The sequence below is a fragment of the Oreochromis niloticus genome, linkage group LG13, assembly GCF_001858045.2.
Source record: "Oreochromis niloticus isolate F11D_XX linkage group LG13, O_niloticus_UMD_NMBU, whole genome shotgun sequence".
In the NCBI taxonomy this organism is placed as follows: Eukaryota; Metazoa; Chordata; class Actinopteri; order Cichliformes; family Cichlidae; genus Oreochromis; species Oreochromis niloticus.
The window spans coordinates 22019552-22044846 of NC_031978.2; the positions used below are offsets into that span (position 1 = coordinate 22019552).

Genomic DNA, 25295 nt, shown 5'->3' on the forward strand with positions numbered 1-25295 from the left:
AAGCGCGCTTGCGTTTCTGACCATGTGCTGCATATACTGTACCCTGCAGCACACAGTCCCTCTCCACCCGAAACGTGACTGTGGAGTGTGTATGTTTGGCAGGGATGGCGGCAAGAAAGAGAAGGAAGACGAGGGAGGGCGGGAGATGGAAAGAGAAAAGCTATGAGTGAGAGGAGCACGAGAGGGGAGGGAGGGTGAGGGGAGTACTGCTGATCACTGCAGTAAAGGAATCCCTCGTCTAGAAAGGGGGGTTGCCCCTTGAATTCACCCTCCCTCCCTAACCCCCTCCATCTCTGTCCAACTCGCACAGAATCGTGATGTGCAGGTTCTGATCTCCTTCGACTCTCATCAGTACCGTGCTCTATAACCACTGCTGCTTTTTATCACAACCCATATATGCACATGTGCATTTTGAGTGTACTAAATTCACAGCAAGCAAACAAAGACCCAGAAGATTACATAATAAATCCTGTAGAAGATTTTTTTTTAAAAAAATGTTGATGAACAGGAAACAGCTGTGTCTTTCCCTGCTCTCATATTACACAGCAACAGTGAAGAGGCATGAAACCGATCTGCAGCGAAGATAAATCATCCTCACAGAGAACAACCTCACATACAAGTGCCAGGCTTCAGGATGGAGGAGGGCGGGTGCACGGTTACTACATGCATCACTGCTACAGCTCTGCCCGCTATCGATATCATCCCTCCGCTATGTTAGTTGTGTTTAATTCCAGCAGCATAATGATGTTCTTGTTTTTAGTTCAGGTCAGGTGATGCATTTGGAGAAATTTGCAAGATTTATTAGCTTCCTCCTCCTCCTCCAGCACAGCTACACAAATTCATAAGCTTCTAGCAGAGCTGCTATGAGGGTGAGTTCACACTACTCACTGATGGTTTTCTTCATGCCAGAGGAAAAAAAAAATTAAGAAACAGGGCTATTTTTAGTTTGATATAAAGAAATCTGGTTATGCTACATTTGGTAACCGACTACTGTGTACACAGCGTGCTACTTCTGTGGCAGTACTCGACATTTTTACACACAGCCCCATCAGATGAACTCAGCTACTTCTGTGGAAAACCACAGCAGTAGCTTAGATGTGTGGACAGCACTTCTTTTTGTTTAAGCTTTGCTATTGCAACTGACTCTAAACCCAAGATGACACTGCATTTTAAAAACCTCTTCATCCTTGCAAACACATCATTTTAACTCCAGACACACCGCGGGGAAATCACCGGCTCCCGAGCATGGCTGCAAAGTGTGCCTGTGCGAGCCTGCGTGCAAATGTGTTACAGACACCGGCGCTGAGGAATAATGTTGGTGACATAATTCCCATTTCACGGTGCCCTTCTGGAGGAGTGGAAACCTCTGCCATTTATCTGCACAATGACTGCATCCATCTATGTGGTAATGTGCTGTCCTGGGTTGTGGCTACAGAGCAGATAACGTGGGCAGTCACACATTCGTAGCGCCCATGTCGACTCAGTATAAAGAATAGATTCATCCTGGGCTCCATTGTGCATACACACCGAAATGATCTTTTTTTAATTTTATGCCTGCATATCGGACATGTTTAAAATCCTTATTTATGACCATTTTTACCAGTACAGAATCAGAACACAAAGATATTTAGATTCAAAGATCAATTTTGCAGTAATCATTCTATCATTCTGATAGACGAGGGTCAAGGCGAGATGAAGATCTGATTCTGATTGAAGCTGAAGTTTGTAGGAGGTCACTGTACAGTGCTGTGCACTCCTTATTTCTTTGTTTTCTGTTAGGAAAATGGGGAAAAGATGCAGGGATTCACTGAAATGTGTAAGCATACAAGTGGGAAAGTCAGTATTTGGTTTGACCACCCTTACTTTTCAGCAGTCTGCACTCTCTTAGCAAAGCTTGCTTGTAATTTCTTTAAGTAGTCGTCAGGAATAGTTCTCCAGGCTTCCTGGAGGACATTCAAAGGTCTTCTCTGGAGTTTGGTTGCCTTTTGTTTCATTCCTTGTGATGATGATCTAACACTGCTTAAAAAATGTTGAGGTCTAGGATCTGGACATTCCAATCCAGCACCGACTGTCTTCCACTGATTGTGTTTTTCTTGGCAGTGTGTTCGGTACATCGTTCCTCACAATTTCCCTTAAGAATGGCTTCTTAAAAACCGCTCTTCCAAACAGTGATCAGTGGCCATTTTTGATGAGGCTTTGGTGAGCAGTAGATGGATCAATTGAAGGGCCAGATGCATCTCTCAGGCCCCGTGTCAGGTCTTTGCTGGATTTTTATTCCGTTTCTTAAATACAGGACTTTGGGTTCATGTGCTGTAGACAGTTTTTAAGCCTGTCGCTTCATTTGTCCTCCACTTGTCCAGTTTCCTCAAAATGTTTAACATCCTTAGATATGCCAAGTTTTCAGCTAATAGTTCTTTAGAAATCATTTTGCTGGTACAAAAATATTATTTAATTCCTGTCAAACTATGCCAGTTTTTGGAAAGAAATTGAAAAAAAATTGTTATTTGTTGGAGTTAGAAAAAAAAAAGATAATGTGCAAAGAAAAAGTTTGAATCCCTTCAGAAAGCCGGAGAACACTGACAGGAAAGTCTGGCTCCTTGGAAGTAAAATATCAAGAAATGAAGGGTGGTTCAAGACTTTTGCACTATTGTTTGCTAAATGAGAATGTGCACATTGCACATTGACGAGACAGGACAGGGCATGCAGGGGGTTGGCAGTGAACGCTTCGTGTCTAAGAGGTGCACCCGAAATTTTCAACACTTAAAACAGGGATGAATGTGCCACCACTTCCAAAGTTTGCAATATATCACAAACAAAAAGCAGCGTCACCCACGCTGACTCAGCCTTACAGGGCCACTCCCAGGTGGATTCTCAGAGAAGGCAAATGAGGTTTAACGAGGTATTAAATTGAAAATCCACCACATCTACCACCTTATCACCTGCTAGAAGGAATGTCTGCGCACAACGATCGCCGTTAAGATTTCCGAGTCTTTCCTGAACCTCGTGTTTCTGGTTTTATTACTCTTTTATAGCATATTAAGAGACTGCTGACTGGAACAGCTGAAAACTCTTTCTTCCGCTCAATCCCAGGAATGTGAAGAATGCCTTATATTCTCAAACAAGTAATTAAATATCGACTCTATTATGTAAAAGGACAATTTTTTTTAATGAATTTCTATATTTATTGTTTAGATCCAAGCATTTTTAGTCCTAACAAACAAAAGGAAGCCATTTAAAGCGATAAAACAAAGCATTTTTCCACAGCGTCTCCACAATGAGCCATAAAGTTAAACTTAAGGTGAACTGACATGAATGAGTCTTTAATTTATCAACTCATTAATTAAGGAGTGTCTACTAACAGGAATGTCTTTTGCAGAATTATCCAGAGCCCTGAGGCATCGTTAACGTAGCAAATCCAGAAAAATCCTCATCAGTTCATTATCAAATTATTAATTTATTCTTGAAGTGAACAACAATAAACAGGACAACAACAAAAATGCCATCTCATGCTACGTCTACTTTCTATATTCTGCCCTAAGGGCAAGATCGCATCCAATCGGCCCCTTGAAGCCCAGATTTCTCCACTTTGAGCCTAACAAGTTGAAAAGCACAGCTGTGCCCCTTCCAAGGCTCTCACAAATCACTGTAGGCACACAAGCGAACCGTCCCACCCCTCAGAAATCCGAAAGAACACACACACCTCGATAAGGCGGCCACTCAGCAATTGCTACAGAAGAAAGCGGATTTGAGAACAGTGTGACAGTAATCACCGTCATTTTTTTCCAGCCTCAGCACAGACGAGCTTATGTAACAAAGGAAAACGCTGCCTTTTCTCTCAGCAGTGCTCCTCGCCCGGTGAAAGCCATTAACAGATATGAAATCGGCAGTCGCATTCTTGAACACCTCGGTATTAAGTAATCGCGACTCGCACGCCGACAGGGAAACCGTGACAGAGCAGAGTGTGCTCCACAAAAGCCCGTGCCGATCAGATCCCTGCACTGCAATGCAGGGTTGATAGTGAAAGCAACCCTCCCCTGATTAGGATATCCAAACATCAAACCCCTCCAAGATAGTTACAGCAAGACATAAATAATTCCGGCTTAATTGCTCATTCCATTTCAATAAACTGCCTTAAAGGACTTGAACATGCTTTGGATAATTAATTCCAGCTCATGGCCCGCTTAATCCACGAGATAACATCTCAGAAGTGAATGAATCAGATTGTTGACGTGCGGGCCCAGTTTGACCGTCATACCCCTATCACCCCCCACCCATCCTCCCATCCTCCCCTCCTCCCCTCCCTGAGACCAACAACACTAGAACCTGATGCATTATTAAACAGCAGTGCAGGCTTTCACGCCTCTACTTGGAAGACAGCAGCTTTCGCCTATTGTGCTCCACAGCGATGCTCCTCAAAGGATTCAATCCCGACGAGAAGGACCAGCTCCGTTCTTTGGCTCACATTTGAGAGTATGCAGAAATGAGTGCTTGCACACACATCCATGTGCGTGTGGTCAGTGCGACGGCACACCGAGACCCTCTTTGATGGTTCATGCACCAGATGGCACTAGCTGCTTGTGTCAGTGTTAATTTTAGTCACGCAATACTTTTCCTCTCAATATGCCGTTTCAGACTAGTAGGTGGAACTTTTTTCTTTGTTGTTTTTATCATTTTTTTTTTTTTTTATCTCTCCCCCTCTAGCTTTAGTTTTCTTCTCTTAGAAATAATTGAGATTATGCAAATCCAGTTGCCTACACACAGTTTACACACTGGCCCTGATTTCACCGGTGACCTTAACAGCATCGATTAAACCTCAAGAGTGTGAAAAGTTGGAGGTCTGTAGCTCCTTCACGTTACACGTACCACACGCTCCGATCGATGCCGCTGAGTAAGCAATGCTCAGTTCTTATTATCTTCCCAAATTTCCTCCTCCCGTCACCAGTGGAGTTGGGAGAATTTTTCTTATCCGTATACGCTTTCCACCATTATAGGACCTCTGCGAGCAGAGCTACACTTTGCACTGGCATTACCCAGTTTCTAGGCGCATTAATTATAGATGGGTAAAACAGTTGTTTTGAATTGAGAAGTAAAGTAGCTCCCATTTGTTCTCTCCAAGACTGCACAATGCTCCTCTGTGGCTACCACACTAATTGTTCCTACGGCTGCTGCTTTGGGCACAGAAGAAACTGCGACATCATCCCCAAGTTTGTGCCAAAGTCTATCTACTAAATAGTCTGTCATAAAGGACGACTTTATAGAAAAGGTGCAACTTTTATCATATTTTTTGTATCGTATCATATCTAGGCATTCATTAGTTTCCAAAGTGTTCAAATAACAAAGCTGACACAAAGGAAAACAAAAAACTCAATCTGTGGATGAGCTAAGAATACCACTGCATTTATCACACCTTCAAATCCATTAAACTTCAATCAGGGGTTCCAGATTAGAGCCCAGATATTAGACTCTCTTTACAGAGTGACAGATGAAACCTACTCTCTAAGAAAAGAAAAGGTTCTGGATGCCCATGCATCGAGGAAGGGATGCGAAAAGATTTTTCCATATAATAAAAGCACATTTAAATACATTTACAATCACCTAAAATTGCCCTTGTTTTCAATTAACTACCAACTTGCCACAAACTATTTAACCCTACAGCAGTGCTGTCTGACACCCAAAACAAACAAGATAGCAACAAATTTTTCTGGCACCTACTTCCGAGGTGCATGGAGAAGACAAAGATCCGATGATGTAAAGACTCCAGCGTCACTTAAAGTATTAGGGAACTTAGTAAAGCTGATACCAAAAAAAGCCAAAAATCCCAACATGTCATCACAGGATCTGCAGGTAACGCGTGGATTTGTTGATCAGGGATCAGAAAGGGATTGTGCAATTTGATCTCCAAACAAACAGTGTAAAAGTGCCTTTTGCCAATGAACAGGCAGGAACAAGCAAAGCCTTTATTCATCTCTGTACAGACAAATCAAAGACAGAGATGAAACAGCAGAAATGTGTGGTGCAGTGAAGTCGAGTGTTTTTATTTTGGAGCTGCTTCCATGTCCCTGTCTCAGTGACTGAGCAGCTTGCAGTAACTGACTTCACTATGAATCTGCATCAGGCTTGAAGTTGAGCGTAAGGCAGATGTTTTAAAAGGACAATGATCTGATCAAATGACCACACTATCAAATCTGCTAATGAAGGATAAAATGGAGGCTTATGTAATGGCTCATACTTGGCGAGTTTAAAATGGGCAGTGCATGCAAAGAAACTGTAAAACATCTTAAAACAACTGAAGGAAATCTAGATGAGAGTGTTTAAAATTTGCAGTAGGGCAACGTCGAAGAGACGAGTGCAAAACACTTTTCAAAGTATGTTTTAAAGTGTCTGCGTGTCCACATGTGCCAAAAGGCAGTTTCCATGGGATGCACTTTTATGTGACTGTAAATGGTCCACTAAGGAGGCACAGACACAATTTTCTGTGGCAAAAACATTCCCCTCTAGGTTTCAGAGTTCATGGTCACATTTATCAAAACCCACACTGAATTATATATCATGTTCAGAGCATGCATTAGTACTAGGTCACCACCAATTTATCTCTCATCACTGATGCTTAGAGGCACAAGATGCTCCACTTTCCCCTTCTGCTGTTTTATCTCTTGCCTGGCTTCCAAAATCTGACCGTCAAGTTCTGTTTCTGCTAACGGTGAAATACACAAACTTTGTACCTTGAGACTCATAATACCCGTAAACATGTTTATTTGGTTGAACATTAAGGTCATAAAGCTTTATATTCCAGGTTGTTACACCTTTCTGAACATCTTGCACACACACACTAACAGTACTGTTTTTCAGACTAAATTAAAGAGTTACAATAATGCTGTAAGGGATGTACAGCAGCTAAGTGAATGTAGTGAGCTACACCTACAGCTTGAGATCGTTTTTGGCCTATATTTACATTAGCCAAACTTCCTGTTTGCATTGTACCCATTGATGTATTATTCAAACAGGAAGTTTGGATCACTTTGATCCTGCAGAAAATTAAGTGCAGCATTTTCTTGCCATGATATCAAAGTGTATTTAGGGACATTTATTCACAATGGAGTCCCGATATTTACTTCTTTAGAGTTATAACTGAAACTAAAAATACATGACACTTCTGCAAAGGAAATTCTGACAGGCATAAAGGCAACATCTTATTATCCTCCAAGATTTAGGTGACATATAGACAGCTGCAGCACTAGTTGCTGACCATTGATTCGCATAGCATCACTATTGTAGGCTTTCTATTGTTAGTGCATATAAAATATCAGACCGTGACATTCACTATCTGTATCTTTGTCTTATGTCTCTTTCTCCAAACTCTCCTGTGCACTCGAGTAGGTGCCTAACTAATCATTAGATTTATCAGTAATGAAAATAACTGTTGCTAACTGCCCTTGGGGAGGATTCAAATGCACAGGTTGCCTTGAAAATGGATGAGGGCGTATCTGAGATGGGGATGGGTATCTTTGCTGGTGCGATTGTCATAACAACAACCTTTCACTTATAAGGGAACCTAACCAGGCTAAACTAAGCTAGTTTTCCTTTCCCAGCTTTATTCATACAGAGCTGGGTAAAGTCTGAAAACATGCTGGACTGCACAAGCAACTGTCTCGCTTCGTCAGGATAGCTTCAGGATGATTTGATCCAATTAGCCAATGGCAGCACTGGTGCTCGAAAAGTCCTCAACTTTTAAATGTAAGCAACAGATCACAGCAACACATTCAAAGTGAATGAGCAGCACACCTCGGCACAAAAGCAGAAAATGTTGAACCGTGGAAACACGTAGGCGTGGTTCTTCCTCCCTAAATCTAAGCTGCATCACCCAATCTATACTCCTGTTATATGAATGCTTTTTAGCAGCATCCACCCTGAACTCCAAAGATGTGAGTATTTAAAAGGGTAAAGGAAATGCAAAGCTTTCATCAGGCTTTTCAGTTGAGGGACTAATTAAAAACGTCAGCTGAGACAAAACATGAAGTAAAGCTCAACAATGAAAATGTCAAATTGAAATTTCCAAGGCAGCCAGGTGGCTATTAATCCTGACTGGGTGCATTGGGGAGTTTCTGGTCTTTCTTCTCAGAGAAATTTGCATCATTGTTTGATTAATAGGGCAGACCAGTGAGCTAGCCTGCTCGCACTGAAACCATCCACCTGGCCAGAATGCAGGGCCGAAAGATGAAAGAGGAGGGTAATTATAGAATTTACAGGATATACCACACAGCAAATTATATAATTTATCTCCCGTTATATAAACAATGCAGTTTCTTCCTTCATTTGGTGACCCAATGAAGGATTTGCAACACATTATTTATTAGAGAGGCACCATTACCATAAATGGTTAAGGAACAACTAGAGCTGTGCCTGTTTCTCCAATATTCCCTGGGTTTAGAGTTGACCTGAGATGCCTGTGACTCTGCCCTCTGCGATCATGCAAGGTCACACTGAGGGCAGCGCGCGGTCTCTGACAGACCTCCTGAACTCCTCCTCAAGCAGCATCAGTTATTTATGGAGCCGAGCCTGGGAATGCTTCTTTTGAGGAACTTTGACAGGCTCTCCCCTCTGTGACTGTGTCCATGCCTTGAATATGACTTAGACTCCAAAAGAATAAAGTTCACCCCGCAAAAACAGGGTTCTCTAAAAATGCCAAGAATATCAGTGGATGGTCTTAGTCATCTCACTGTTCGGCTAGCACTATTAACCATCTAGCATTATCAGGGGAATAGTCCACAAAAGTCTGGAAAACAGAATTTTTTTCTTCTTGGATCGGTCAGCAAGCCTGCCTGAGGTTTTATTTAGCCGTGGTCCGCGTGGACATATTGCATGCACATAAGCCAGCGAACTGAGCTCATGAATGCCAATCAGACACAGATTGGAGCAGACACTTCTGAAGGAGCTGCAGCACAGAAACACACAGCTCACCTCATGTGGGCATTTGCTGTTACAAGTCCTTTCGTTTTTTGGCCTCAGTGTTTTCTAACTGCGATGCTGTTTTTCCAAGTGTAAGCGTAATCAAGGCGGTTATCTTTACAGCCCGTGTGCCTGACTGGCCCTCTGGCCAACGTGTTTGGTGCCAGTTTCCACTTTCACCGCGGCCTTCTGCTAGGCCTAGAGAGGGTGTGTAACACCATATGCCTCTTCTGTGCCTTCCCTAGCTTCTCCTTAAAATCAGACAACGAGGAGTTTAATGCTCTCTGTCTGAATGACCCAGAATGATCACTGCTAATGATTTGAATTACAATCTGATTCAGTTTGGATAAGGTTGCAATACCTCAAACATAAAAAAAAAAGAGTTATCAGAAAAATGCACAGATTTTTTTCATATAAGCCTCATATGTGCAGTCACCCCCTCCTGAACCAGGAACAACCCTGTGTACTGCTTACCTTTTTACATACATGAATGGTAAAAGAATAATGGTTATTATACTCACCTCACTGAGAGAATAATACACAGAAGTGAAGCAGCACTTGCACTTCTGGAAAAGGAACGTTTTGAAGTACATTTTAAGAAGTGAGTTTTAACAAATTTGTGTCACACAGCAGTAAAATAATGTCGGCTGCCAGTGCGAACCCTCCGCCTGCTAGTAGATTATCGTGTTCACGAAGTAAGGCGTCCAAGCTGCCCCCCTTCCTGACAGCATAATAACAATACCCAGGGCTAAAAACTATACTTTTGGAACTTACAGCATAGCATGACCCATGGCCATCACCTGGACTTATTTTTGGGGTTTGGGGACACTGAAAAAACTAGACATTTCTTTGTCTGTGTTCAGACAGCAGGAATTTGTGAATGCTTCATGCTAACGCGATACACCGAATACCCCTGTCAAGCTTGTCTGCTCCTCTTTCCAAAACCATTTAAAGTTTGTATCTAATGGCGTTACGGTCATTTAAAAACCGTGTGTAAAACTGGCCCGCCAGCATTCCCGTGGGAAATTAAGGGTTAAGACCTCATTTTTAAATACTCACCAGTGGTGAGGTAAGAAGCAGCCACATTCTCACTCTGCATTAGAAAATGAGTGACTCAGGCAGACTGTTAGTACCGAGCACGTCAGGAAATGACGCAGTAGGTGTACCTGATGTGTTAACACTGAATAAAATAAGTGTTAAAATAAATAATGCTGTTTGTGATTGGCAGTCTACAGTCAGATAAAATGTGTTTTCTGACATGGTACGTCCAGGATTTTACATTTGGGTCCTATTTGTCAGATTTTTAATAACAACAAACGCTTCACTCCAGGCCTTTCACAACTAGCATCAAATATTCACAGGCTCTGTGCCGTGGGGCCATGTGGAGCAGCAGCTTACCCTCATACAGACTTTGGACAGCAGAAACTGGGCCGGTTTCTGTGAAGCTACTGTCATGTCACCCACCTGCAGAGTTAGGGGAATCGAAGTCACAGCAGTCAAATAAGCAGACAGCCCAGTTTTCAAATCTCAAAGGGTTCTGGGCAGCAATGCGATGACGCCTGCAGGCGATGTGACGGCCCCTGCTTTACAAGCTATTGAAATCGCACGTCGTGCTGACTCACCGACCAAGCAAGGCTGACGATAATGAGCGGCGTCTAATAGAGTAAGCTGAAATGAATGACGGATCAGACCGCATTGCCGGCGACACCTCAGTTAAAGCTTGTCCCTTTTCCCCTCATATCACCTCCTGCTCCTCCTCTCATCTCTGCCCTTTTATCCTCCCAAATGACATCGTGACCTAAAATCGAAGTGAGCTAGACAACAGGAAAAAAACAAAAAACCTGTCTCCATATCTCTCTGCCCTCACGCTCCTATCCACAATCTTAATCCTCATCATCAGTATGCTGCTCATCCTGCCTCCTCTGCTCCTCTACTCCATCCTGTTTCAATGTGATTTGATTCTCCACTTTCCTCAAGGGCCCTACTTCACTGTTCGACCCCCCACCACTGTTCGTACCCGTTTACAACTCTCTCTCTCAATTCTGTATCATCAGATGTTAGAGGAGGTGTTTGGGCAAGTTGCCTCCCGCTGGCAACTAATTTTTGCAGCTCTGAAATAATCCAAGTGAACCATGACGTTAAACACCTTCCTTTTATTTTTTTATAACGGGTGTTAATAATGCGTATGTAGAGTTAATCACCTAGAGCTGTTATTACTACATATTAGAGGTTTAACAGCTTCAGTGCGATCAACCCCTGGCAAGCTGACCGACATAGCATGACCCCAGTTTGATCACTGGTGTTAAGTGGAACAAAGACAGCCCTTTAATAACAGCACAACCCACCTTTTAACACAGCTAACAGGGTTTTAGACTTTTTTTTTTCTTAGGCCAATTATTTTGTGTTTTTTTTTTAATTGTATTTCATATTTCATATAATTAAAATGTTGCTGCAAGTCACCCTACACCATCACAGGAAGTGCAGTGAAATTAATACACTGAATTAATCTAGTCCTAATGCGATTATGTAGGTTAAAAACAAACAAACAAAAAAACAGCAGAGTGGAGCCCCTATAAATACATTATTTAGGCTGTGGCTGTGGGATTATGCACATTTCAGCTAACATCAAAAGACCCTTAAGAAAAATTATTCCTATTCAGACTTCTGTTACATGGATGCCAACATCGTGTTTACATTATAAGGAACACCTGCTTGTAAGAAAGAAGACTACAGAAGCTGGTTAATAAATACACTCACACGCCACTATATTAGGTATGCCTTGATAGTACCGGCTTGGACCCCTTTCCTTTGGCGCTGCCTTAATTCTTTATGGCACAACCACAAGATGCTGGAAACATTCCTCAGAGATTCTGGTGCATGATGACATGACAGCACCGCACAGTTGCTGCAGATTTGTCAATTGGACATCCGTGATGAATCACCCATATTACCACATCCCAAATGTGCTCTATTGGATTAAGATCTGGTGACTGTGGAAGCAATTAGAGTCTAGAGACATGGCATGCTACTGGAAGCAGCCACCGGATAATAGGCACACTGTGGTCATAAATAGTCACCAGACATGGTCAGCAACAACCTTTAGCTGGGTTGTGGTGCCTGAACAACGCTTAGTTGATATTGAGGGGCCCAAAGTATGCTAAAAAAAATATCTCCATTACACCATTACACCACCACCACAAGCCCAAACTGTGTAGGGCATCATGACTTCATGTTGTTTCAGCCAAATTCTAACTCTACCATCTAGCATTGGTTATTTGAGTTACAGATGCCTTCATATCAGGTTGAAGCAGTTTGACCTTTGGCATCAACGAGGCATTTTTGCCCAGAAAACTGCTGCTCACCGGATATTTTTTCTTTTCCTATCTGTTCTCTGTAAACCCCAGAGATGGTCGTTTGGGAAAAATCCCAGCAGATCAGCATTTTCCGAAATACTCCAACAAATCAACATAACTTTTCTACTTCCTGATGTTCAGTTTGAGCGTCAGCAGGTCGTCTCGACCACGTTCACATGCGTAAGTGCATCAAATTGCTGCCACATGATTGGCTAATACTGGGTTAACAAGCAGTTGAGAAGGTGCACCTAATAAAGTGCTTGTTGAGAGTTTATATTTCATTAAAATATATTTAAACAGAGCTTATAGGAAACAAAATGCCTTGAAGACAACTACTAAAGACAAGAACTACTACACTTTCCAATTAGAATACGAGTAAATACCAAATAGACAGTATTGATTATCAATACCATTTAAAAACCTTTAATGGAATGAATCATCAACCTGGTGAATTTGTTGAATGGAAGACGATAAAATAAAAAGAGGGAGGAAAGAAAAAAAGTTATTGATTCAAAATTAACCTGACAGTGTTTTTTAATTAAGTTTTTGATGTTCATACAAAAAAAATCTGCACGACAAGCAACGTTTTATACAGCAGTAATGATATTTATGAGATTTATGTTTTTAATGGGCGCTCATAAAGTTGCGTTTAATAGCATTTTATAAAATACATCTGCAAGGCTGTGCATTTTTGAATATCAGCACATAGTTTATAAGCACACTTTTCTTTGCTTAATCATCAGGTTGCCTCGACATAGAGTTGACTGAGATTTAACCACGTGTCGGCTGTATTAATTAAACGCATTATTACTAGACGACATCATGACGATGACGATTTACAAACAGCATTAATCATCAGCCATGACTGGTCAGTCAGATGAGCAACATTTAAGTCACTACTATTAGTTTGAGGAGATCCCAAACTAATCACACTGGTGATAAATTCAATCATGCAGCAGTTTCTCTATAATGTTGTAATGACGGCTTGCTGAGCGGCGGGCAGGTTACAAATCAATGGAAGTTTGAGATGCGAAGATCAATAGGTTTATTCAATTGGATAACTGATACTCTGACGGAAAAATGTCAGTTACCATCCTGAAAGCAAATTGATTTCCTTTTTGAAATTCTTCATACCGAGTTTGTTATCGGTTACAGGAGCGCGCCCAAGGACTTCAGTTCGGATAAACACGCAGACACAAGTTATTTTACACCAATGTTTAAAACCAGAGCGGAAAATAAATAATCAGACGCATCTGCAGAGAATTATTTCTCGACAGTTACAGGCGCTCTGAAACATAACTTTGATGGTGGTGACATTTCATGTGGGACCCATAAAACAGACGCACTCCTTTTCACAATATCCTTTTTATCCTCACTTCAATTCAGTGCTCTGTTTACCTGATAAATATTCAAATGCGCGCTGCCTGAAAATGTAAGCAGTAAAAAATAATCTCATTTTTGCCACTACATGTGCAAAACGCTCCAACAGACACAAACTGATCAATAATGCAATTAGACCCGGTGATGGCATCTGTGACTTTAAAGTAGGCTTAAGCCTCGCTAGGCCGATCAGTATCTGCGTGCCATTCGGGAATAATCCATTTGACTGGAAGTCAACAAAAAGGGAAAAAAAAAAATCTCTGCTTCATTCGCCGCTGACAGGGTGCAGTTCAGAAACAGAAAACTCAGTCGGGCTTTTTGCCTTTCTGAGCTACGCACAGATGACGCTTGACAAAACGCTGGGTCGGTGTCTCTCCTCGCTGCGTACCGTCACTCAAAACAGTCATATGAAAACAAGCATACAGACATCCTTATTACCTGCTGACTTAATTAAAGCCGAACAAGTCTGCTGGTGCTATCAAACAATAAAAGATAATGAAAACAAAAAACTCAGTGCAGTTTATTACCTTTGATTATTGCGGTCTCCTTGAGCGTTTGAGGTAAACTTTGCATATCCTTTGAAACAGGCCATTAATCTTTATTTTGCAGGACACTAATGGTGATGAGAGGGTTAAAATAGAGAGCTTTGTGTTTTCTGATAAATTTCCATGCTGTCATCAGTATTTGTTAATCATATAACTTAAATTCAAGGCTACTTTTTGCTTAGTTTTATAAAAGACATGGTTTGAAATGACTGAAAAGAGGGGAACGGGTTTAACGTTTTAACGCTCTGTGACGACATTCAAACAAAATTCATTTCTGGCTTAAAGTGGCAGATGTGTAATAATCGGGCTCATAACGCAGGTATTCCATAAAGTCTATTAAATCAGCGCCGTTCAAGGCGAGAAAGTGACGGAAACAGAGACAGAGCGAGTTTCGAGCTTCAGAATGAAACATTATGCTTCAAGGATAAAGGCTGTTTGCCACATGTGCTGAGGAAGTTCAGTGCATCATATAAATACAGCAACAAACAGGTTTTATGGCTCACTTTAAAATACACCTGCCTCCCTCCAAAAAGGACAGCCATAGTTTTCAGTCAGTGGCAATTTCTCAACCCCTCGCCTCTCTGATGCCTGTACATTGAGCTCTCTCTGTAAAAGGCTCTTGAACCTGTCAGAGAGGAAGGTGAAGATTACTGATTACACCCTCTTACAAAACGATTGGAAAAGGCAATAAATCCTTGAACTGAACAAACAACGTTTTTTTTGTAGTTTTTTTTAAAAACTGGCCAAAACATGAAAAGGACACATCTATTCGACACAGCTGCTATAGACATGATTCAAAGTGAATGATAAATGTGACTTGCTTAAGAGCTCTGCAGACTGCAGTCACAGCGACACCTTCACTGCCCTTGCCGTATGCTACACCTTTACCAGCTGCCATCCTGATGATTGCTGCCTTCCCCCCCACCCACCGAACATTTTCTGCTTCCATCTTTTATCCATCCACTCGCGTGCCCTGCAGTTTTGAACTCATGAGCTGAACTGGCAAGGTTCAAGTGAGGAGACAGCAACTTGTTGTCCCCCCCTCCACGACACCCGCCCTTTTAGATTTCTCTCTCCACGTGTCTGCTTGACATTTGACAACTTTGTTAAAACTGTCACGGCTGCCTTCCGTAGGAGTCGAATCGCAGATGGATCGAGAGGTCCATGCGTGAATGGCGCTGCTGTAAACTGCTTTGTGTGTGCGCGTGTGTGTAGCTGTGACCCATCAGGGCCTTGTGGGAAGCTGCAGCTAAACTGAAGGATGCCAAAGAACGGCAGAGCGAGGAGGGGAGGGAGGAAAGGTTGGAGGCAAGGGGAGAGAAAGAGAGAGAGGGCTGGCTTAGCCAAGGAGGAGACAAGTGCCTGTACTGCAGCAATGCAGGAGCGAGGGAGAAGGGTGTCAATGAGATGAAACAAGGGGGGGGTGGGGGTGTTGACTGATAACAGTGCAATATTCAAATGGCAGACAGTGCAAGCAGACACTTTTAGAGCCAGTGTTATCAAGGCTAACAAGTTTATGCAACCTGATTTCTTGTGCTTCTTTACAGCATCTCTGTTTTGCTGAGGTTTCCTTGTTTCACTACGGCTCAGACAGTATCATCCCCGGCTCTACCTTGCAGAGACAACAGACAGTGGCAAGGCAAACACTCCCTGCTGGGCCGCCCATGTCTCCTCCCTCCCCTGCCCTCTGAACAAACAGCTGTCTCTCTTGAGGGTAGATGGCAGGGAAAGGGACGTTTGGGAACGGGGATGAGCTCCCTGTGAGCTCTGTTGCGTCACTCTACAGTGAACTTGCTAATACGGCCCGCTGCTAACGCTGTTACTTTCAAGCAAGGCAAGTTGTGTGTACACGACTTGCACTGCTCTCATTCAGCATCACTCCACCCGATGCCTTTTCAAGTGGCCCATTGCAGCAAAATGTAAACAGGAGTCCAAGAGAAAGCCTCGGCTCGGTTTTCATTGTACAGCCACCCCCACCTTGTGCAAATCCATGCCCACCCTTCTTCATTTCATACAATGACACATAAGCACAGAGCACAAACAAAGCACACTGAACATACATTTGCTCCAAGTAACACACACGCAGAAAAGAGGGGGAGACGAGCTAATGCGCTGCTATCTGTTGCACAAGGATTACGAGCACTCAAGGAATAAATATCCTGTTCTCATCATAAAAGTTTTATTCCATGCAAGGATAACGTTGCGGGGTCAAGAGTATTTTCTGGTGAAAAAAACCAGACGCTTAACATTGAAATGATCATTTTTACATAATGTATCTGTTCTATTGGATTCTTGCTGGATCTTAGTCACAGGCAGACCAAGTGCAAGGAGTTGTAACCAAGCCAAGCTGGAGATGAGTCGAAGGACAAAATAGCAAAGTTGAAATTCACCCTGTCAGATCGAAGGACTGTCATATTTTAATTCAATTCAATTTAATTGTATTTTATTTATATAGCTCCAAATCACAACAGCAGTCACCTCAAGGAGTTTTATATTGTAAAGTAAAGACCCTATAATGATACAGGGAAAACCTCAACAACCAGGTGACAGCCCCCAGCCCTTTGAGGAAGCACTTGGCAACAGTGGGAAAGAAAAACACCCTTTTAATAGGAAGAAACCTGCAGAAGAAGCAGGGTCAGGGAGAGGCAGCCATCTGCCGTGGCCGGATGGGGGTGAGGGGAGGAAGACGGGACAAAAGACACACTGTGGAAGAGAGCCAGAGATTAATAACAATAATGATGATTAAATGCAGAGAGCTGAATACACACCGTGAGTGAAGAAGAAACACTCAGTGCATCATGGGAAGCCCCCAGAGAGAGAGATGCATGTGTACATATCCACATTGAATAACATGAACTGAAGTGCTGCAGATTACATCCGAAACCTCTGACTTTAAATGCCGCAGAGTTCGAGCTATCCAACAAAAGTTTCACTTGTATCATTGTGTCTTTCCCCCCTGCAGTATGGTTCAATAAACGGATAGCAAACAGTCTATCAAATTTATAACTGAGGAAGAAATTTATCTGGTATTGATATCACGCTACTGAGCCCGGCAACAGACATAAACTATAACAGACTCATTCAATTTCTTTCAGATTAAGTTTGTTATCTTGCAACGCTCAAAATACCAGACAGCTTAGCTGATTCAAACATAAGCAAGTAAAGTTTAGGACTATTCAACTGTGCTGAAGAAAGAAAAGAAAAGGCTTCCACAGGAGTATTAGACAGACTGAGAACTTAACTTTAAATCTGTGTGGGATCGCAATCTGAGATGTGAATCATAATTTTCCCAACGGATTTAACTGAACACATACGGCATATGGTTGCCTGGATACAAATCCTGTCACTTTAACTTAATGACCAAAGTCCCAGCTGATTAAATACCCACATCCTGCATTTGTGTTATGTGAAGTTGAGATGTTTGGACAGTGCTGTTATTTTTCTCTAAAAACTACTCTGAATGACAACAGACCCGTTCCTCATTATGACTAAAGAGCTATGCACGAATGCTGTTTTACAGACAAAGTATTCAGAATGTTCATTTCCCGATTAGCTGGTAAAGACCACACAGGTTTTCCTGTGAACAGTTAACACCACGATACCCACACTCTGGTAGAACGTGTGTGACAGGGGGAAATTAAAAGGAACTGTACAGGAAAAACAGGCAAAGCCAAAAACTACAACAGACAATGGACTGAAATAAAAACAAGATAACGCTCAAACTTCCAGGTCACGATAGTATATCACAAGCCGAGCACAACTATGTCGTTTGAAAGCAGACAGCAATCTTCAGAGGAAACGTGAACAGTTCCCCGCAGTAAATACTGTATAGTATTTTTGCTTGACATCTCAATCCCTCGTCTGTATTGAGCCTCGTGCCATAGATGGACTCCGGGTCCACCAACTTGGACATCAGCTGGCAACTTTAGTCCTTGTTCTGTTCTCTGCTCTGAGCAGGAGGGTCACTGAAACACAGAGGCAGCAGAGCAGAACAAGGAAAACTGTCACCAGCTGCAGTCCAAGATGATGGAGTTGAAGTGCGCCTGAAGAACAGCGACCCGAGCAGCCTTCAGGTAGGAAAACATGAGAGGACAGGTCAGGGCAAGCTGAGTAGTAGTGACTGAAGTTTTTAAGTTAAATCTCCATCTGCAGTGAAGCTCTAACCGCTGTTTGCAGCGTTACCTTGCACACAAAGATAACCATCGAGTTTCAGTTTCCGTAGTTGTAGCACGAAACTGGTGAAAAGTTTTTTGATGATTTCACATCAAAGTCAGATGTCACCGACATTGTTTGCCCGTTCTCCTCTCTGATGTGGCACTCCCCATTTGGAAAAGTCTCGGTGCTGTTTATAATCTAAATGCATACTTGTCAGGATAATGATATGCAGGGCGTAATAAGGTTTGATAGGAAAACCGGCTTCGTGCGGCAGCTCACGCTGCTGCTGTCAACAACACTGAATCAGAGGGTAAAAACCACTGTGGGGAGGTTGTTTCGAATGGTGGGTTTCCACTGGTGAAACCATTTGAATATTTTTTTTTTGGGTGACCCCTTTTAGAAAACCTGATGTCCAGTGATCTAATCAGCCATCAAAGACTTCTCTCAAAATAAGAGCTATTTAACGGAGAAGCCTTTGAAAGATGAAGAGGGTTATTTAGTCTTGACATCAAGGAGACGCAGGTAAAATGAAAGAACTGATAACTCCTAATCCAGAGAGTGACGAGCAGTGAAAGACTGAGACTTGATGGGAAGAGTAATTATCATGCATGTCGATCTAGACTAAAAAAAAAAAAAGGATGCTGTGCTAAATGAGGTGTTTAGCACAAGATTTTATTCTTTCAGCATTTACATCATCACTAGAAACTAAACTAAGAACTGATATTAAAGTTTTACTAAAGGAGAGTTAGTAGTTTCTCAAGGTTGGGTGACTGGCAATATTCAGCCAGCCAATATCGATCCAATATCTACAACAATCTGAAGTCTCAGTTGCATAATGATACAACCATTTCCTGACTGACCTTTACAAATGACAAGTTCAATAGGTGATGAAGGTGTCGGGAAGTGCTGACAATGCTAAACCCAGCTGCTGTCAAAGGCTGCCCACATCAATGAGCCAGACACAACTAACTATGGATTTCCTCTTGAGGCCAAGTGGCCCAGAAATCAATAACACAATCTATTGTTTTCATTTCCTTTATAATACAGATGCATGTGCACGCGGACACACTAACCTGTGGAGACAGGGCACTGGTAGGCTGGGTGAAGAGTGTGGAGTGGGTTGCTGACCGTAGGCCATGTGCTCTCCTGACAGTCTGATGGGGGAAAGGAGCAGACAGTACGTCCTGCTGAAGAAAAGCCACAAACAGACACAAATGTCAAAATAGGAGACATCATCATCAGAGGGGGGATGATCAAAATGCAACCCCCCATGAAAACATCCACCATAGTGATCAGTAGTGCGTTACTGTTAGCTACAATGAGGTTTTGAAGAAGCAGGTATGAAAGTGGTTTTATTTTCTGCTCGTTCAAATGTGGAGGGGGATATTTCCTCTTTGTGGCAAACATTCAAACACATGGTGAAATGAGGCGGTTACATGTGCAAGAAATATGATGTGAAACTTTGTGTTGCACATACTGTACGCATATAGACTGCATGTGTGTGAGAAAGTCTCTGCTGCTGTAGCTGACACCTAGAGGTAAAAGCGCTTACCAAATCTAAACCAGGATTAGCAGCAAGTTAGTTTTCTACTAGATTTTCAACGCTCATATTGATATATACAGGCAAGTAAAAAAAAGAAGCACACTCTTACTGCTTATCTAAGTAAGAGGGTAAGTAGCACCCAGGTGCTAATAATCAAATGCAACTGATTAAACCTGTAACCCCAAGTGTACCATATTTGGAAAAATGCTGGATGTAGCAAAAACTATACAAATGAAGTCATTTGAATTTTCTGGCAGTTATTTTATGTTTCAGGCTCTGCAGGGGTAACTCATCGTCAGCAAGTGAGAACATGAGACATTTTAGCAGTTTGCTAGTCTGTAGCATTCGAGTGTGTGTTACACGATGCCAAAATCTTCCCAAAGGGGAACATCCCAGCAAATTCACCCCAAGGTCAGACCATGTAATGCTTTATAAATTGTAAAAAAAAAAATACAAATAAACCTAAAAGCTACATGTCAGAGTCGACAGGCCTCAGTTAGAATGTTGAATGTTAAAGTTCATGACAGTACAATCAGAAAAAACACAGAACATCTTGCCCAAAGAACGCCTCTTTCCTCTAAAAAGAGCATGGCGGCACAGCTTATTTTTGCAAAGTTACATCTGAACAAACCACAAAACTTCTGGAACGATGTCCTTCAGACAGACGAGGCAAAAGAGGAGATGTTTGGACACAACGCACAGCACCACGATGAGTGAAAACGAAACAGCCTTTCAACACAAAAGACTCACACATACTAAGTGTCAAACACGGTGGTGGATGAGTGATGATTTGGGCTTGTTTTGCAGTCACAGGACTGCTCAACAGCTCAAAGCTCCTCTGTACTCTATAATGAAAATTGAGGCCATCTGTCTGACAGCTAAAGTATGTTTGAAATAAGAACAATGATCCCCAGCAGATCGAAAACAGAATGACTGAAAGAGAAAGGACTCAAGGTGTTACAATGGCCAGCTGAAACTGGTTGAAATGCTGTGTTGGGACTTCAAGAGAACTCAATGAACTGAAGCAATGCTGTAGAGAAGAATGGGCCACAACAACGATGTGAGAGACTGATAAACACATAGACGAAACGATTACTACAACTTATTGCGGCAAAAAGTTGCCACAAAATTACAGGAGGAGTGCTGAGAACACGTATTTTCTCTCCACATTACTGTATACACTACACTGTATACACACAAATACATATCTTATCTTTGTGAGTTACTAAACAGGAGAGTGAGGACGTTTTTGGAAAACAGAAAATAGCAGCAGAAGTGTGTGTGTGGGCAAGTGTATGAAAGAGTCACAGTAGACCGCAATGACTAAAATACTTTCACCTTCAAAATGCGCACTCTGATATTTTGTGCCTCCCAGCACTAAGGAACGATGATGGAGATAAAATTGTACAAAAACACTGAGAGTGCACCGACTTTGCCCACAACAAATATTAACTACTCGTTTTTTACCCATGGATGCGGACGCGTTACATATTGGCGGCTCCAACCAGCTCTAAGACTTCCACACTAAGCAGTAACAACAGAAAAAGGTCAGGTGTGAATTCCACGCATCGTCACCGCTACGTTTGAAAAGCAGAGCCGTTAAAAATAAAAGAGGAACCAAAGATGATGTGCTAAACTGTGCTGAAAATGAAAGAAAGTGCATGCACATAATAAAAACAGGCAAAAATTTGACTTTTTTTGCACTAACACCAAAATAAAAAACGTCAATGAGTGCTTCTAATGTCTTTACCTCAAACACCTGGATATCATACATTTGTTACAAAGAGCCAAAACGTGCATCTTTAATCAGACTATAAGCAACAATTAATGAGTCACTCCCTTAAATTTAAGGCACTATATTAAAGGGGCCTTATTACGGTCACTCTAATGCTGTAATTTTATTCTTGGACTTTACAGAAGTAGTAAAGTCAAGCTCAAATAAACTCATTTATTTTAGAGTTTATCCTCCGTCTAAAGCCATTTTATCACTATTCCCTGCACCTTTAAGCCCACTTACCTCCAACAACCCACACCTTACATGGGATTTTAACAGGTGGGTGGGGTTTCTGTATTCACATTCACTCTTACTTATACACGTGATGACCTCATTTAAAATTTTTGCCATTTTTAAATATGTGCATCCACCACTGCACCAACAACAACAGAAAACAATGAAGAATGTGAGAGTTCTTCTGTAACTATATGGGAACCTGGCTCTCACTAAAGGTAACAAAATCCGCCTACTAGCATCTAACAATTGTACACAAACCGAAGTGTGAAAACGACATAATGTTGTTTACCACCTGAGAGTGGCATCAGTATTCTCACATCCCTTAACCTCTTAACGCACTCCTGCTCGGAGCCGCACAAAGTTCGACCATTTCTAAAGATTTTGTAGGACAGGTGACACCTTAAAACACAGCCATCACATTCACACAACAATCACAGCACATTTTACCCAACCTGTGTGTTTCTGGACAGAGGAAGGAAACACACAGAGTCAGGACAGCATGCCAGCTCCACACAGGGAACACCCGTGTACCTGGCAGTGTGCGCTGACACAACTAACCAATCTGCCAACCGACAGGCCAGTAAATGCAACATTAACTCATCAACAGCTTACCCACAGTAATCTACTTCCCTAATATTGCAATACCTAGACGCCTTTGTATTGCAGTAATTCTTTAATGACATACGTACTGAGTTTTTTCAGCTATCAGCACTCTAATCCATAAAGTGGAGGTCTTCTTAACACCTTTTTCTACATGTTATTACACACACAATTACCTTTGCTTTACCGCTTTGAGCCCAGGTAAATTACATTTAACAAGCAAAGATGGGGCCTGGATTATGCCCATCTGAGTGCCGGGGTAACAGTTATGCATCATATATGGTTACACAAGGAACACTTTAGGAAATTAAATCTGTAGTGTCTCTTCGATGAATACATCCTATGAAAGAAGAACGAAAAAGTCAGCTTGCACACTTGGAGAGCATCAGGACTAGTCAAGCTCAAGCATAAGGCATCCTTGCCAAGCTGCTATGATAACCAGCACCGATCCCACTTTTTTCTCCCCTCCAGCTCTCAGCTTCTACAGCAGTAAACAAGCAGATTTAATTATAGAAAGGACTGCGGAGGACAGTTAATGAAAGAAACTTTCCACTGTTCATAACCGTGTTTGACACAAGTCTTTTCAACATAAATCGCAACTGAGTATTATTGCCACTTAGGAGCCCAACGTCTGCAAGCGGCCACACTTGTAGGAACGACCATTAAAAACCTTTAGCAAAGTGCAATATCACAGCCGCAAACACAGTGTCCTCAACATGAAGATAGGAATGGACCTTGGTACCAAGATAGCACGCTGCAGAGGGATTATTGCCTCTTCCTTATCTGTGACAGGTCAGGCACACCACATTAACTCATAGGAGGAGCCTATATTCATGACTCCAGTGCCTATAAAAAGTGTCCATGAACTGCCAAGAGAGTCTCCTCTGGTCTGTTAGTGTGGAGGAGGAAGCGTATTTGTTGGACTGTTGGTGCTGTGATGTGGGATTTTCAATGAAGCAAGTTCTCTGCCAAGCAACCAAACTGACTCATCCTGGCAGCGAATTCAAACTGCAGTAATACAGTTACAGAATAATACGCTTATATTGCTCAATCCCCCGACCTTCTTTTTTTGCAAGAATTACACTGTATATTAACTCAAACAAAATACTAAACAAAATAACAAGTCCAGCCCTCGCCAAAATCAGCCGCGGGAAACAAAGTGCAGGCTATTGCTTGAACAATTAACTCCCTTCTATTTGTTTGAGGCCAGATGACTCATTAACCCACCAAGGTTTCTGACGTACTGCACATAAATCAATATAAAAGAGGACACAAATCCAAAAAAACAATAATAGCCCCAGTGTAAGGCCAAAACCACACCATATTAATTTCCACAGACAGATATTACTGCAACTGAAACTATGACAAATGTTTCTTCTCATTAGTGCGGCACGATATATGAGGCGTTTCTCAATGAGGTTGCTGTGACCTCTCTGCACTACCCGGCCTGCCATCCACAGAAAGGGAAGGGGTGGGTCGAGGGGGGGGGGGGGGGGGGGGTGTCCATCTATTTCTGTTGATTAGATTGCCACTGAGGACGACAGCTGCTCTCTCTAGATACTACCTACGACAAACCGAGAAGGCACGCACACTCAAAACACATCACTTTGTCCTCCTGACACAAACGTCCCCAAGCTGGTTAAATCCCAACACTTTTACTCGTAGATAAAACACAACAAGCTACAAACAAGTGAGAGGAAAGGCCTATTTTCTGCTTACAAAGCAGCAATTTCACTGTGACAAAAAAAAGGAAGTGCATCTTGTTACCCAGCAAGCAGAAAAGCAGGTTTTCAAGCATTCGCTCCAAACTACAATGAGGCGTATGTAGCTCTGATTTGCTTATGCTGTGAAACGATAATAAACACTATATTTTGTCTCAATTAGGGTGAGAGCTGTTGCATTAAAATATCCAATATATCAATGGAGAAATGATGTCTTCCCTAATAATGAAAAATAAGTTAAGTACTTATAGATTTTATGGATCTCCTTTTTTTAAAAACAAAAACTAAACGCAGCAGTTTTGCCCAGCAGTAGCACAAGACTAGCATAAGACGCTGCTAAAAATTAATAGATGTATTTAGAGTTCAAAAGAGGCTCTGTGCTCTTTTTTTGGCAGCGATTTTAGATATAAAATAGCATTTCTGCACCACATCATATGTGACACATTCGAGACTTGCTTCACACATTTTGTCCCAGCGTGAAACTAAGCGGCTGCTGCGTATTGATTTACTGATTGATTTATGGCACGGTGTGTTATGAGCTTGGAGCTGCTGAGGGACCAATCTGCACTGATCACAGATGTGCACATCAAACCTAAAACTCTGGCGAGCAGCTCAGCTCTCCCTTTCTGCAGGTAACTCCACTCACAACAGTCGAAACTGGAGTGATTATTAGCTTTGCATGGTGTCAGTCTCCCGTGCTATGACATCCGAGTGCTGCCTGATCTGCAGCAACTCACACCAGAGTGTTTACATGAATTCTGATCCAGGGCGAAACTCCAGAAATCTGTCACCTCTGCGCATTCCCCCATGCATGAACTGAGGTGATCTCCAGCAACTCTAATTCTATAATTACTGGGATCGGCTCATCAGCAAGCATCCAGAAGGCTCGCGTGTCTCACAGTTCAGACTGGCTAACCATTAAGATACCACAGATGCTCAGTTAAGTGAGCCTCATTGTAAGACTGTGCAGTGAAATAAGTGTGTGGGTATGTTCTGTAGGGACAAAATAAGAGAAAGTGTATGCACATCCAAGCACAAATA

The 25295-nt window shown here is 42.1% G+C and overlaps 1 protein-coding gene across 4 annotated transcripts in view; it reads right to left on the reverse strand.

Moving 5' to 3' along the window:
- mcu (mitochondrial calcium uniporter) overlaps nucleotides 1-25295 on the reverse strand; it is a 58013-nt gene that overhangs the window by 11380 nt on the left and 21338 nt on the right. For 2 of the 4 annotated variants that reach the window (XM_005473992.4, XM_005473991.3), the window contains exon 2: nucleotides 19453-19566. The exons of 1 other annotated variant lie outside the window; for it this stretch is intronic. In XM_005473992.4, the coding sequence (XP_005474049.1) occupies nucleotides 19453-19566 (114 nt within the window). The remainder of the gene's footprint in view (nucleotides 1-19452; nucleotides 19567-25295) is intronic. One more of the 4 variants, XM_003441009.5, reaches the window with a different exon arrangement.